Raw genomic sequence first — 16,182 nt, forward strand, 5'->3', positions numbered from 1 at the left:
CTTCGCCTTTCTCTCCCTGTTTCTCATTCATTCATTCATTCATTCACTGACTGGATGCTACGCCGCTGGTCAGGACAGGCACAGAAGCTGCCCTCGGGGCGTTCACAGTTTAGCGGAAAATACCGGGGAGTAATCAGTTGTTACTCGGTGTGGTCACCGCTAAGCCCTTGATGCAGGAAGGGGGGTGGGGGTGGGGTGGGAGGAGGATGGCGGGGAGGACCCCTAGCGCAGGCGTCTTCCCGCAGACTCCGCTCCGGCTGCATTTCCCCCTCCGGCCGGCCGGAGTCTGCAGTCCTGCAGGCCTTCTCGCCGGCAGAGGGACGTAAGTGCCGGCCCGGGCCCACGGTGGGGGCCGCTCCTTCAGGGACCCGAGGACCACCCACCAGGGCCCTTCTCCGCTGCAGGGACCGCGGCGGGTCCAGCAGGGAAGCCAGGCGCGGCGGCCCCGCCCAGACCAGCCCGGGGCGGGGACCAGTTCCCATAGGGACCCAGCCGGGAGCAGAGCGGGGCTGGATTCGCGAGGTGGGAGCGGGGCCAGGCCCGGCAGCCGCAGCGCGTGAGTCAGGGCCGGGAAGGAGGAGCGGGCCGGGCCGGGCCGGGCCGGGAAGGAGGAGCGGGCCGGGCCGCCACGTGGCGCCGCTCGAGGCGCGGGAGGGCGGGCAGAGCATCTTCTCGCGACCGCGGGTCGGCAGCGGGGGTCCCGCGCGCGGCGGGTCGGCGTGGCCCTCGGCTCCGGAGCTCCAGGCCCGCGCCCCTCCCGGCGGGTCTCCCCTCCTCCCGGCCTCGCCGCCGCCCCCGCCAGGAGCCGGGCGGTGTCTTCTTGCCGCAGGGAAATCAGACCCGAAATTAGAACCGGGGGAAGCCCTTAGCCAGCTCGCGTGTCTTAGATCGGGTGAACTTGAAAAAGATAGATTCTCTTACAGCTCGGTTCGCTTTAGGGCGCGGGGTTCCATTGCCACTCGCGGGGCACATGTCAGAGAACCGTGGCTTTCCCGACCCCGGGCTGTCCTTCGGGCACGTGGCCGCTGCGAGGGGCGCGGCCTCACGGCCGTCGGGTCCGAACTGCGAACAGGTGCCTGTTCCTCCAGGTCCCGCCCAGGCGCGTCCGGAGGGCGCCCGGGGCAGTCCGTGCGCGCCAGCCTTCTTTACGCGACACTTGCAAACTATGTGAAGACCCACTTTAAGAAGGTTCATTCCTCTGTGATGGAGAAGTACGAAAAAATTGGGAAAATTGGTGAAGGATCCTACGGCGTTGTTTTCAAATGCAGAAGCAGGGACACGGGTCAGGTTGTGGCCATCAAGAGGTTTCTGGAATCAGAAGATGACCCGGTCATCAAGAAAATCGCCCTTCGCGAAATCCGCATGCTCAAGGTAACGGGTTCTTTCAAGTGAATTTTCAGGGATAAAAAAAAAAAAAAAATCGGAGGCCTTGAGATGTGGTCACATCTCCTTCCTTCATGGCCTTTTGACACAAATGGGACGTCTGTGCACAAGGCACCAGTTATATAAGGAGCTAGAAAGCAGAGGTGGGCAAGGTGGTATCACTTTCAGAGATGCTGGGGGGTATTTTATTTCCCTTCCCAGTAGCTTCTCTCCCATGTCACCTATAGAGCTGGTCCTTTAAGGGCCATCAGCTGTGATTGAGAGCAGAAGCACTTACCACATGGTTAGCATTCATGGCTTTTACACTCCCAGGCTGACTTCTGTTGGGGGTCTTCGTGAATGAAGAGAATTGATCATTCACCTGTTTCCAAACTGTCAGGAAGCTGACAGGTTCTCCTCACACCTCACATGCATCTACTGCTGAGCATCACGTTGTTCTGCCTTGAGAAGAAGGATTCTTCTCAAAAAAGTGGAATGATCACTTTTGAAATGTTTATTCGGGAACCCTGGGAGACCATGATTTCAAACGGGGGAGGGGGAGTTGTTTATTACAAGCTAAAACTATTTTTTCCCTCTAATGGAAAGACGCTTCTTCTCTGAGCTTCTGTGGAGATGAACCCAATCTGCAAGGTAAACCGTGACATGTAATGCATGTGGTGGGGGTTAGCCTGGTTTTAAATGTGGACTGACTCTGTGACAAGGAAAGGGCAGCTTCGGGGGAGATGGTGGAACACTCGGATTTTCTCTTTTTCCTGCTTCTCCATTTCTCCAGGCCTCTCTAAGAAAACTCTTCTTCTTCTTCTTTTTTTTTTTCACATGATGTTTTCTTTTTTATTTATTTAAAAAAATATTTATTGTTGAAAGTATTACAGATATCCTTCTTTTTCCCTCCCATTGCCCCCTTCCGCCTAGTTCCTGCCCTACCCCAGGCCTTCATCGCCCTATTGTCTGTGTCCATAGGTAATGCATATGCGCATATAAGGGCTTTGGTTAATCTCTCCGCCGCCCCCCTCCGCTCTGAGATTCGTCAAGAAAACTCTTCTTTTCCCCACGAATTGAGTAAGTGGGGTTATCTCTGGATAAGGATCCCGAATGGGCAGCAGCAGCAGACTTTGGATAAAATAGAGTGAGTGGGTACTGGGAACACTTGCTTCTTTCGGTTTAGGATGTTCTTTACCTGGATGTTGTCTGTTCTGAGAAAACACTTCCAATCACCCGTCTTCCTGAAGTGCTCCCCTCGGAGGGGTGAGACCAGCAGTGCTCACCGTCTGGGCCGTCTGCCCTTCCCCACCCTCCTTCACAGGGAGAGGTTCTCCCCATTCTCTTGGGCCAGCGGACAGTTTTTCACTTTCTCAGGCTTTCCTAGAGGAGAAGGTGATGACTGCATTTCAAAGGCTTCCTTTACTCCAAAGAAAAAGAACATTTCTTTCTAGTGGAGAGTCTTTTCCTGGCTCTGAAGATCACCTGTGATGCCTCTCGGAAACCTCTCATCTCTCTTTAGCAATATGGTGTTTACAGGCGTGGCTCCCTTAATCAACTGAGCTCCTCCAGAATGGGGACCTCGCCTCTATCTCTGTATCAACTGCTTGGCGTTTAGTAAGTCTTCTTGCTGGGTTTATAAAGAAGGGTTTAGAAAATAAGCTCTTGGGAAGGGGAGGTGTTGCCAATCAGTTAGGGCGTCAGAGGTGTTCTCTTGAATAACTGAATATCCATGTGCCCTAAGGGTAGAGCACAGGAGCCTGCTTTCAAAGTGTGCAGCTCCCCACTCTCCAAAACCTAGTGCACAGATGGAGACGCCCCTATCTGTATGAGGCGATGGGACTAGATTCCTGTAGAGACTGTCCCTTTAAGCCCTAACTCTTCAGAATTCTGTGATGGTCCTAACACAGAATGGGTACTTACTAAATATTTGCTGAATAAGTGAATTGAGGGTATGTTGAATAAAGTCACGTTTTTCCATTTATTTTCTCAGTAACTGCTTATAGAGCCCCATTGTGCCTAACACATGTTTACATCAAGTTGTACGTACTTTCAGACGTTAACTTGTGGATGGGAAGCAATTTCTTCTTGGCTCTCACTCAGGGTAGACTGGGTTCCTAATGGGCAGGCCTGTGCCATTCACCTGGTGTCTCCACGCCTGGCAAGAACCCTCTAAATGTTTGTTGAATAATGAAAACAAAGTGTTAGGAGGCATGTTTAAGCTAGATTTTGAGATGCTTAGGGAAGCATGGAGTGAGACAGAAAGCGTTTGGGGCAAACAGTCTATCCAGGGAGAAGGTGCGTAAGTGGAAAGCAGTATATTGAGGGACACAATAACTCCAGGCTTGGCCAAGATGCCTGCTGGGTGCTAACAGGCCAGGTAGGGAAGGGAAGGAAGGAAGCCAGGGTCCAGTGGGAGGGAGTGGGAGCATTTTCCTGGGAACACAGGTCTGGCCCTGGGATGTGATGGCTAGCACATGGCTGCACCTGGGTCCCAGCCTGCCTTTGGGGATTGGAGCCTGACTCCCGGGCAGGTGTTGTAGCTCCTGAGAACAGGAAATTGGTGCGAGAGAGGGGAGAGCGGCAAGTGTTTTAGGGTCTCATCTGAACTGGAATTGAAGGCGGGGCTTAAGTGCCCATGGGAAGGAGTATCGAGCTATGAGCAAAACACAGTTCCCTGGGCCCAGGGGAAGGCTGCAGCTCAGTGACTCGGTGAGTTTATGTTCCTAGGTGTTCTTTGAATATCCCTCACAGAGCTGGGGCTTTAAATGACCCCTGGTGAGGTCAGGAACTAGGAGCCAGGAGGACTAAGGCTGAAGGTACTCCAGTGACCTTAGCCAAGCAGGTGAGGACAGGCAGGTGCTGATCACCTGGCTGCTCCCATTACGATAAGGAAAGCTAGAAGGATAGGTCAAGACCAGATGTAGAGGACTTTGAAAGCCAGGCTAAGGATTTGGGTTTCTCCTATAAAAAAGGGAAGCTAGTCAAGTGTTTGTTTTGTTTGTTTGTTTTAGAAAGTTGTCATTTGTGGATATTTGGATTTCATGGACCAGTAATGTTTCAAAAAGAATTTTTTTTGTTATTGTTATTTTTACAGATTGGGATAGGGTTGTCTGCATTTTAATCCTCAGCCAAGGATATGTGTTTATTTTTCCAGTTTATTTGAGAGAGAGGGGAAGTGGGGGGTGGATGGAGAGAGAGAGAGAGATGTGAGAGAGGAACATCCATCAGTTGCCTCCCATAAGTAACCCGACTAGGGATCAAACTCAGAACTTAGGTATGTGCCCTGACCAGGAATCAAACTTGCAGCTCTTAGTGTACAGAGCAATGCTACAACCAACTGAACCACCTGGCAAGGCAAGGTTGTCAGCATTTTAAAACAACAACTACCAACAACTATCACCCTCACTTCATAAAAAAAAGGACATTTTAGTATTTAAAAAAAACAAAACAAAACTAGGAAAAGCACAATCTTTTTTAGAAAAAAAGCAGTCTTCCCAAGAGAGAGAAATTGACAACTATAAATAAGATTTATGAACATTCATTTCTCTGGTGTGTGTGAGTATACAGTATGTGTACAATTTGTGTGGATATGAGTATGTGTGTACCATTGCCCTTTTCTCACTTCATTATCCATTGATGAAAATGGCGACATCATTTGTTTTGTGAAGACTAAGTCTCATGAAACTAAGCCCTATGTCTGGAACAAAAAGATTCCCCAGACCAGGTCATATCCTGCTCAATAGGATCTATATCCACTACAACAAAATAATAGTACAAAAGAATTGAATGGTGTCTTGGAGTCTGTAATATAATTTGGCCTGTGTCAATCCTCAGAGAAGTCGTTGGGTGTCTGTTTTTAAAACTGTTCATTTAACAATTTAAAGCCACTCCCAATAGTTGCTATTGAACTCAAAAATATTTGTTTCCTCCTAAGCAGATATGACTGTAGAAAGGAATTGTCCAGCAATTGACTTTGTAATTTTTAAGGCAGCACATCTATAATGCTTCCAATTCTCGGTGTGACAGCATATATGAAAATGTCACTATCCATCAAATGCTTTTGAGGATGATATTTATTATCTAGAAAGCTGTTTTGCTAATATTTTTAGAAAACATTTTTTTCTGAAAATTTGAAACACTTTCAAATGCATTATCTTGTGCCATTTGGAAAAAAATGGGTGATACATTTTTATGAGAAAAATTTAGTATTTGTACTAATAAACGGCTTCTTAAACTAAATATAACCACTCTTCACCAAAAGATCCTACTGAAGTGAACCCTTTAATGTTTTAATTTTGAATTAGATTTTATTTAGGTTAGATAATTAGGCTTTATTAAAAAATTAACATTTGCTCCAGTTAAAATCAGTCAACTCATAACTCTACTCTAAGAACAAATTCACTTCTAGTGACAGTAATAAAATTATACTGCAATACCTGAGCTCAAAGCAACTATTCTACCCTTTCTCAAACTCATTTTATTTTTTAAATTAAATTTATTGGGGTGAAACTGGTTAATAAGTTTATGTAAGTTTCAAGTGTACAATTCTATAATACATCATCTGTATATTGTAGTGTGTGCTCACAATCCTAAGTTTAGTCTCCTTCCGTCACCATATATTTGACCGCCTTTACCCACTTCAACTTCTCCCCTCCACTCTTCCCCTCTGGTAACCACCATACTGTGTTCTGTGTCAATGAGGTTTTGTTTGTTTGTTTGTCAAACTCATTTTCCATTGTGGAAAAATAAAAGGGAAAAGTTCAATATTTTGAGTTAGTGCTTTGATGAAACACCAGTGCATAATCTAGTTGACAAATGTTCATTTGGCAAGTTTTTACAGAACTCTTGCCATGTGCCAGGCACTATTCTTGGCCCGTTTCTCATAGGGAAGGAAAGACTGACAGTAAACAAACAATTATATGTCAAGTGGTGAAAAATAAAATAAGATAAGAGAGAAAGAGTAATGAAGGGACTTGTTTGATATTTAGGGTGGTTAGGAAAAGTCTTTCTGAATAATGATATTTAAATAGAGACTAAAAGGAAATGTGAAGGGATGACTGATTAGCTATCCAGGAGATGAGTTTCCAGGCAGAGGGAACAAGTACAAAGGCCCCAAAGCAGGGTCAAGTGATGGTTCTATGTATGTTCTCGTGTGTTCTAGGAGGAGCAAATAGATCAGTGTGTCTGGAGCAGAGTAAATAAGGATGATGAGGGTCATGGGAGATGAAATTAAAGAGGTAAGGGGGTCAGAAACGAGGGCCTTGTGGGCCATGGTAGGGACTGTAGATTTTACTTTGAGTGTTTGAATAGAGGGATGCCTGGGCATACCTTATATCCTAGAAGGATTCCTCTAGCTGCTGGTTACTCCAGCTTCACAGTCAGGAAGATCATTTAAAGAATTTTGGAGTAATCACAGGGTCAGAGTGGTAGAGTGGTGGTGGTCAGATTCTAGATTTATTCTCAGAGAAAAGCACATAGGGGCCTGGTGGTTGGATGAAGAACCAAGAATGATTCCAACGTTCTTGACCTGAGTAACTGGAAAAGCAAGGAGATAGGGAGAGTGACGTACAAATCTGGGGGGAAGGAAATCAAGAGTTCTATTTTGTATATGTTACATTTGGGATGTGAATCCAAGGAGACTGTAAAGTGGGCAATTAATGTGGAAGTCTTGTATTAAGGGGAAAGTCCAGGTTGCAGATATTAAGTTGGGAGACATCAGCATAGCAATGGTAATTAAAGCCATGAGACTGGGTCACCATAGGGAATGCAGACACAATATCAAAGACTGAGCCCTGGAGCTCCAGCATCTGGACGTCAGGAAGATGGGGAAGAACCGGCAAGGGAGGCAAGAAGGGGTGATTGACAAGGTCAGAAAATCCCAAGAACAATGTTCTTAAAAGTTTAGTGAAGAAAATGTTTCAAGAAGGAAGGAATGGCCCTCGCTAGTGTGTTCAGTGGTTAGAGCATCCGCCCTTACACTGAGGGGTCACCAGTTCAATTCCTGGTTAAGGGCACATACCTGGGTTGTGGGTTCAATCCCCAGCCCCAGTCGGGGCACGTGTGGGAGGCAACCAATCCATCTGTCTCTCTCACATCAATGTTTCTCTCTCTCTCTTCCCTTCCATCCCTTCCAATCTCTCTAAAACTCAATGGAGAAAACATCATTGGGTGAGGATTAACAAACATAAAAAGAATGAGGGAATGTCAATGGTGTCAAAGGTCATCATTAATAGAGACTTAGAATTAGGCATTGGCTTTGAAAATGTGATGGTCATCTGAGATCTTGACAAGAGCGGTGTGCAGGGAGTGGTAGAAACGAAAGCTTCATCAAAGAGGGTTCAAGAGAGAATGAGAGGTGTAAAGTAGAGGCAGTAATATAAACAACTCTTTTAAGAGATTTTATTGTAAAAGGAAGCTAAGAAAATAGGCAGCAGGCACTTAGAAGGGTATGAGGTCAAGAGAATTTTTGTTGCTGTTGTTTTTAATACAGGAGAAATAAGTATATTTGTATGCCAATGGGATTAATCCAGGAAAGAGAAGACAATGGTGTTGGAGGGAGAGAATATCTGGGGCCATGACGTTAGGTTATTAACCTGAGCCATGACCCAAAAACATAGCTATAATAGCACAATAAAAGACCAACTCATGGGCCGCTGGGAGATTGGGCTACCTCTTATTTTATTTGGAATGTTGCTAGGTTCTTCACAGACACTAACCTTAATCTTTATGTAACAAGACCCACAGCTATCTTCAAACTATGGGTATAGAACTTCTTCCACCAGCATGTATGAAATCTTCTGATTTGCATATGACCTATGAACCCTACAGGAACGAATTCAACCCCTTTTCATAACTGGGATTCAAGCATATAAAGATATTTTGCATGGGAGGTGGGGTAGTCATGACAGAAACCAGATTTTAGAGGGAGACAAAGTCCCTGAAAGAAAATCACCTTAAGTCAAGAAGTCTGGCATGATAGGCTGAAGTCATCACAGGCCCTGTGATGGGAAGTGGGCACTGTTTCTACATAAAGCAGGTAACTGTACCTGAACCCAACCCAGCACCCTGGGAATAACTGTGTCCAACAAGAAAAGAGCTGTGTGTTGCAAAACAAACACAAACCAACCAACCAAGGATAATTGTATTACTAAGGTCCCAAGCCTCTATGATGCTGAATATTCTCTCTGTGGGATGGAAATGGTAGACCTATTGGAAGAAGAAGCAAAGAATTCCAACCAGCAGTGATAAAAAGAGTATATGCTCCTAGAGGAGTTGAGGACAGGACAGTGCTCCTATGAGGTATCTGGGCAGACCTTCAGCAGACGGGGCCTTAGGTTAGATCAGACCAACATCAATAGAGGGCTGAAAGCAGCAGCTAGGACATTATCTGTGACAACCCACCCTCCAGAAGAGAAGAAAAATGAGAAGGAGTCACATATTGCTATTGGTCACCCAGTAGACTTGAGCAAAGTGCCCTGTATCCTTACCTAGGATGCACAAATTATACTTAGACAACCTTAGATGGTATTGTTATCCCATTTCACAAATGGGTTTGTGATGGTTAATGATTTGCCATGTCCTCCTGATTAGTGAGCTGAAATGGAGACACTGTTTTTTTTCTCTGTCCCCAAGTCCACTCCCTGCTGCTTCCACACATCAGAACCATCACGTTACAGTGAACACCACACTCTGAAGTCTCCCAATGACTGGTCCTCAGGGTTTATCCTGCCCTTGCTCCATCCGGGCCTTAGCTGTGGGACTCATGGCTGCCATGGCTGCCTGGGTGCTGATTCTTACTGGAATAGTAGTTCTTTCCAACTGTCATTCCACAACCATGTAGATTATATTAGAAAGTAAGAAGTTAGGGTTTGCCAGCAACAAAGATAAGAATAACCATGGGAGAAAAATGTTCACTTAAAACATTATCCTTACAGTAAAGCACACACGTGTCACTTAAGATATGCAGATGACACCATCCTACTGGCAGAGAGTAGCAATGATCTGAAACGTCTTCTGATGAAAGTCAAAGAAGAAGGTGCCAAAGCAGGACTGCATTTGAACATCAAGAGACAAAAATTATGACTAGAACTACACAATGAAGACATTGAAATTGTTAAAGACTTGGCTTACTGTGGTTCAGTCATCAATTCAAATGGAGACTGCAGGCAAGAAATCAAGAGAAGGCTGAGGCTCGGAGGGCAGCAGCGGCAGAATTAGGAACAGTCACCAAGAGCAAAGATGTGTCCTTAGAGACCAAAGCTAAGATCATCCTCACCCTCATATTCCCAGTTACTCTGTACAGTGTGAAAGTTGAACAGTGAAGAAGGCTGATAGAAAAATATTGATTTATTTGAAATAGAATGTTGGAGGAGAACTCTACAGATACCCTGGACTTCCAAAGAGAGAATAAGTGGGTCATAGAGGAAATTAAGCCTAAAACATTGTTGGAGGCAAAAATGACAAAACTGAAGCTGTTCTACTCCCAGCACATCCTGAGAAGGCAGGGTTCTTTGGAAAGGTCAATAATGCTGGGAAAAATAGAAGGCAGCAGGAAATGAGGAAGACCGAATAGGAGATGGATTGACTTCACAGAAGAAGCTACAGGCATGGGCCTACCGGGGCTGAGTAGGGCTGTTGAGGACAAGACATTGTGGACATCACTCATTCATAGGGTCACCCAGACTCAGAGCTGACTCAATGGCACATAGCGCGCGCACACACACACACACACACACACACACACACACACACACACATCACCCCCACAAGGAAGAACATTGATCCTGGGGAGCGGGAGGCAAAAAAGTCTAACTTTTGTATTCTATAAAGCACAGATACACAAACAGAACATATACAGACATAAAGTATATTTGTGGTATTAACATTTCTTTGGGAGGTGATTAGGAAAGTACGTGTAAAAAGACTTCTTTGGGGGACAAATATGAAAAGACGATTCTTAGAGTATGGGAAGGTGAGAATGTTGAGGGTGTACTTTGCTGTCATGCATAGTAATAACCCACCAGATGTTCAGAGCACCCCCTTTTTCCTACTGTCTCCTCACTCTCTGTAACCTTCCAGCAAGGCTGTGGGCTGTGTGACTGCACAGGGATAGGAGCCATAGTCAGGAGGTGCAGTTTCTGGTCTGGCTCAGAGCTGTTGGGTGACCTTGGGTAAGCTCCAGTGCCTCCTGGAACCTGGCCCACCTTATCGCCATGATTTATGTCTCTGTTTGGCATTGCTTCGTTGACTTTTTGCTGAGAGGAGCAGAGTACTTTTGGGCCAAATACCTACTTTAAGGCTGCAAAGGCAGGAAAATAGAGTAAAAAAGAACAGTGAATTGGTGCAGCCACTGAAGAAAGTGGTATGGAGTTACCTCAAAACATTAAAAATTGTACTGCTTATGACTCAGCGATTCTACTTCTGGGTCTATATCCAAAGAAACCTGACATTAATTTGAAAGAATATGTGCACCCTTATGTTCATTGCAGTGTTATTTACAATAGCCATGATTTGGAAGCAGCCCAAGTGTCTATCAGTGGATGAGTGGATAAAAAAGCTGTGGTACAGACCTGGTTGGTGTGGCTCAGTTGGTTGAGCGTTGTCCTGTGCACTGAAGGGTCACAGGTTTGATTCCTGGTCAGGGCACATGCCTGTGTTTTGGGTTTGATCCCCAGTAGGAGTGCATGCAGGAGGTAGCTGATCAATGTTTCTCTCTCACTCGCTCCCTCTCCCTTCCTCTCTCTCTAAAATCAATAAAAACATTTTTTTTTAAAGAAAAGCTGTGGTATATGTACACAATGGAATGCTACTCGGCCATAGAAAAGGAGGAAATCTTACCTTTTGCAACAGCATGAATGAACCTAGAGAATATTATGCTAAGTGAAATAAGCCTGTCAGAGAAAGACAAGTACCATATGATTTCACTTATATGTGGATTCTAATTAAAATAAACTAACAAAATAGAAACAGACTCAGATACAAAGAACAGACTGACAGCTGTTAGAGGCGAGGGGTTTGGGAGACTGGGCGAAAAAACTGAAGGGATTAAGAAAAAACAAACAAAACTTATAGACACAGACAACAATATGGTGATTACCAGAGGGAAAGGGAAGTAGAAGAGGATAAAGAGGGGATAAATGACTTGGGGTGGTGAACACACAATACAATATACAGATGATGTATTATAGACTTGTACACCTGAAATCTATATAAAACATTATTAACCAATGTCACCCCAATAAGTGCGATTAAAAAAACAAGAGCATAGGAGAGAGAAACACAGGTGGGAAGGCAGAAAGGTGGGGTTTAAACATGGCGCTCGTACCCAAGGGAGGCATTGGAGGTGAAGCACCTCACAGTCTCCCTCACGAGGTTCACTGCTTTCAAAGATCAGACCAGAAATACCGCTGGGCAACCTACTATCCAGGTGACGGTGACGTGCAGTGGGAAGTATGACTGTCAAGGTTCTCTGTTATCCAAAGCACTTGCTCAGTGCTGAATTCCATGTGCTCATGCCAGGGCCCCATTCCACTGAATGCTAGCAGAGTGCCATGTGAAAACTCCCAGCACTAGAATCTAATTAGAGCTTTCACAATTTGTAAAGGCTTTTGCTTTCCCGATATTAGTTTACTAATATTTCCCAAACAATAAAAGTCTCAATGGAAAATTCTGTGACTTCTTTAAGAATTTAATCCTGCTGTTGCTAACTGGTGCTAATTTCTAGTTCCCCTCTCTTCAAATTGTTTTCAGGGGTCCTCAAACTATGGCCCGCGGGTCACATGCAAATACAAATATTGTATTTGTTCCCGTTTTGTTTTTTTACTTCAAAATAAGATATGTGCAGTGTGCATAGGAATTTGTTCATAGTTTTTTTTTTAAACTATAGTCCAGCCCTCCAACGGTCTGAGGGACAGTGAACTGGCCCCCTGTTTAAAAAGTTTGAGGACCCCTGGTTTAGTTGGCTGGTTGAAATGGATTAGTAACATTTCTGTAAGTTATGTTAGCTCTGTTATGGCTTATATGAGATTAAAAACCCCACTGATCACATAAATGAAAGAAACAGGCTGACCGTAAGACAAGATGGAGAGGTGGAGACTGTGGCAAACTGGAGACTTCATGTCTCATGTAAAGTGGGCAGCCATGGCTCAGCTCCATAGACTGCAAGCCTAGGGGGCTAGATTTTCAGTCGTTCTTTAAAAATCCAGAAATCAGAATTTTATTTAAAATCTCCTTGGTTTATCCCCACAAATTTTTGTTTTGAAAACATTTTCAAAATATAAAGAAGTGGGAAGAATAAGACAATCAGTACCTCCATATGCTTATCTACTCATTAGTCGGCTGTTAGACGTCTTCATTTCCTTTCTGTCTCTGTCAGTCACACACACACACACACACACACACACACACACACACACACACACACCTTTTTGGCTGAATTATTTTCCTAAGTATGGAATATAACTCTCCTAGAACAAGAGGATTTTTCTATATAACCACAATATGATTTCTACACTCAAGAAATTTATCTTTGGCACAATAATAGTATTACAGTCTGCGCTCAAATTTCTCATATTGTCCCAATAATAGTTATTTAACTAACTAACTAACTAACTAACTAACTATGTAATCCAGGATCTAATCAATGACAATACATTGCATTTAGTTGACGTGTCTCTTTAGTGTACCTTTAATCTAAAAGAGTTCCCCAACTTTTAAATTCTTTTTCTGGTCTTTCATGATGGGGCGGTTTTGAAGCATAGTTTTGCAGAATGTGCCTCAACGAAGGTTGTCTGACTGTTCCCACATGACGTGAGGCAGGATCCATGTTCTCAGTGGGATGCTGCGTGGGTGAGGATGTGTCCATCACACTAGTTCTCCTCAGGAAGTGCCTGCTCCCTCAATTGGTGCTGTCAGTTTTAATCTCATGGTTAAGGTGGGTCTGCCATATTCCTCAATTGTAAAGAAACATTTCTCTTTTATAATTAATAAGTAACCTGTGGGGTTATAATTCTAAACTTGTTCCCCAATAACTTTCACCCAAGGATCCTTGCCTCAATCAATTATAATAAGAGTTATTATAAAATGGAGACTTTCAATAATTCTTTCTATATTCATTAGTTATGATTTTTCAGTTAAAAAAAAAAAAAGAGCTTTCCTTCGCACCCCACTCCCATCTCATACATGTATTTTCTACTATCACTGTGAATTTGTGGGGTTTTTTCAACATGTTAGAAACGATCACTGTCATTATTCTTTTTTGTTCTCAAATTGCACACATTTGACCACTTGGGGCTCTTAGGACCCAAGTCCTTTGTCCTGACAGAGGCCTGTCATTCCTTTAGTATGTCTTTATTATGTGCACAACAAAATGCCTCAGGCTTGTCCTGCCCCAGCTCTGGAATCAGCCATTTTCCCAGGAGCCCAGTTTACTTCAGTGATAATGAAATCTGACTTTGAAACATTGACAAGTCGTCCTAGCCAGTTTGGCTCAGTAGATCAAGCGTTGGCCTGCAGACCAAAGGGTCAGGGGCACTGTCAGGGTGTGTGCAGGAGGCAACCAATTGATGTGTTTCTCTCACATGGATGTTTCTCTCTGTCTTTCCCTCTCTCTTCCACTCTCTCTTTTTAGATCAATGGAAAAATACCCTCGGGTGAGGATTAAAAACAAAAAAATAAGAACATTGACAAGTCAATTTTAAAAAAAATTAAACACCATTCAAGCCAAACAGAACACATCTGCAGACAGTGGCTGGCCTGCAGGCTTAGTGTCGGGCCTTCAGAATATACAGCTTTCACGCCATGCAGATGTCATTACAGAACGGCAGATCCATTCGCCGTCCATTGCTAGCACAGAGAGAGGTGTTGGCAGTTTGTGGAAACTGGTTGTCAGCAGCATGGAAGAGAAAGCAGATCCTGCCCACAATGATAGAAACCAAACAGTCCCCGTATCATCATCTCTACTTATTTGTTCAACAAGTGGAGACCTGTTTAATTTCATTTTTACAAGATAGCATACTAACTGCAAATAGTAACTCACTGTTTTGTTTGTTTATTAGAAGATTTTTTTGCCTTAGCTCATAACGTGTTTATCTAGGAAGATTGTATTCCTGCTGTGTAGTGAACTCCTAAGTAATAAAGCTGCCACACAAATATTTCAGGAACAAAAGAAGCAGAAATCAACAAGCTGGTTCATTACCTTCTTAAAGGCACCCAGTTTGTCAGGGGATTAAGCGCATACCGTCTGCCCTAAATGCTCCTCCACACACCATGCCACACACCTCAGACTCTAGAAAATAAAATATCACAGAGCCGGAGGAGGCAGGATAAGAGACTTTATAATACACACTGATAAAAAAAAAATAAAAGTTGCTATGGCTTTTCTTTAACCACTTAAATTATTTTTATTTCCAGCAAATCGAATTTATAGGCAGACAACCTGTTACATACAGGGTAGGGCAAAAGTAGGTTTACAGTTGTTCGTAGGGAAAATAATGCAATACTTAATAACTACTACTACAAGAATAAACTCTGTGTTTTGTGTATTTACAACTGTAAACCTACATTAGCCCACCCTGTATAATTATTATAGAATAGTCAAACCAGAAGGTAGTAGTTTTTATACAGAATGGAAAATTTTTTAAATGGGCCAGACTTGTGTCTTTCACTTTAAATTTTTTTAATGTTTTAATTCACCTTTTTATTTGGCAGGATTCATGTGTTAGGCCACAAATTTGCTTTCAATGGGCATATTTTCTTGCTAATTATTAACCTTCTTTATTACTTATCAACTTTAAAAGCCCTGTAGTAAAAATGCTGTTGGGTGCAATTGCCTGGTTGAAAATCTTTGAACTCCATTTCTTTTTTAGGTTAGAATAATGAAAGGTGAGTTTCTAAATCAACTGATGCTATCAACCATATGTAAAAACCAAACAAGTAACTTGTTTTATAACTGTCCGTACATTGCTGCATTCATTTTTGGCCGGGTCATTGTTCATGTTCATTTTGATCACGTTTGTACTGTTGCTTCTTTCCTGGTACTTTTCATGTACTTCATTAATCACAGGAAAACAGATCGAGATCCACTGTGCACATTCTTAGCCTGTGCTGGGTCTAGAAAGGCATCCAGAAGAGATCACAGCCTGGGTCTCTGGCCAGAGGACAGGCCTGGTACATTCTGTCCCGTCCATGTTGTCCACAGCAAACCTAAAATAACTTCAGCCTCCCGCCCCCACCTTTCCACCCATGGTTCCAGCCTTTTCAGGACCCCTCCTCTCCATACGTCACACCCTTTCCTTCTCGAGTCGTCCCTGAAACAAAACTCAGCAAGGGTATCTACCATAGGGGTGCTTGGCATTTGGAGGAAATGTGGGATCAAAGCATTTTTCTTTTTTTGTTTTACCCAAAGAGTTAAAGAATGATTCCTCAGCAACACCGTAATGATGGGTGTGGAATATTTCCCTCTAGGCTGGGGATGGTGGTAATAATTACATAGCTTTTCAAATAATGAAAATAGCTTTTCCTTCCCCACAGCTGATGTATTAACTAGTTCCCTGAAACTAACTTCAAAATATCTACCTTGGTTTGACAGTACAGTGAAGAGAGCTATGCAAGTCATTTAAAAGACATTTGTATGAAAAAGTAATATATGCTTACGTAAGAAAAACCTGGAGATACAGAAGAATGTAAAGTGAAAAAGGAAACCTATCTTGTCCTTCACGTTCCATTCTCGTTCCCTTCCCCCGACCCACAGTCTATCACAGGGGTGGGCAAACTTTTTGACTCGAGGGCCACAATGGGTTCTTAAACTGGACCGGAGGG

At 43.7% G+C, this 16,182-nt stretch overlaps 1 protein-coding gene across 5 annotated transcripts in view; it reads left to right on the forward strand.

Annotated features, from left to right (window-relative positions):
* The first annotated feature begins 324 nt into the window (after positions 1 to 324).
* The window catches only part of CDKL1 (cyclin dependent kinase like 1), a 49,746-nt gene continuing 33,888 nt past the window's right edge, over positions 325 to 16,182 (forward strand). Inside the window, exons 1-2 of one of the 5 annotated variants that reach the window (XM_059696758.1) lie at positions 325 to 556; positions 1,073 to 1,371. In XM_059696758.1, the coding sequence (XP_059552741.1) occupies positions 1,204 to 1,371 (168 nt within the window). In that variant the 5' untranslated portion in view covers positions 325 to 556; positions 1,073 to 1,203. The other 4 variants (XM_059696741.1, XM_059696769.1, XM_059696732.1 and 1 more) reach the window with 4 other exon arrangements.

Source organism: Myotis daubentonii, chromosome 1 (genome assembly GCF_963259705.1).
Source record: "Myotis daubentonii chromosome 1, mMyoDau2.1, whole genome shotgun sequence".
Lineage (NCBI taxonomy): Eukaryota > Metazoa > Chordata > Mammalia > Chiroptera > Vespertilionidae > Myotis > Myotis daubentonii.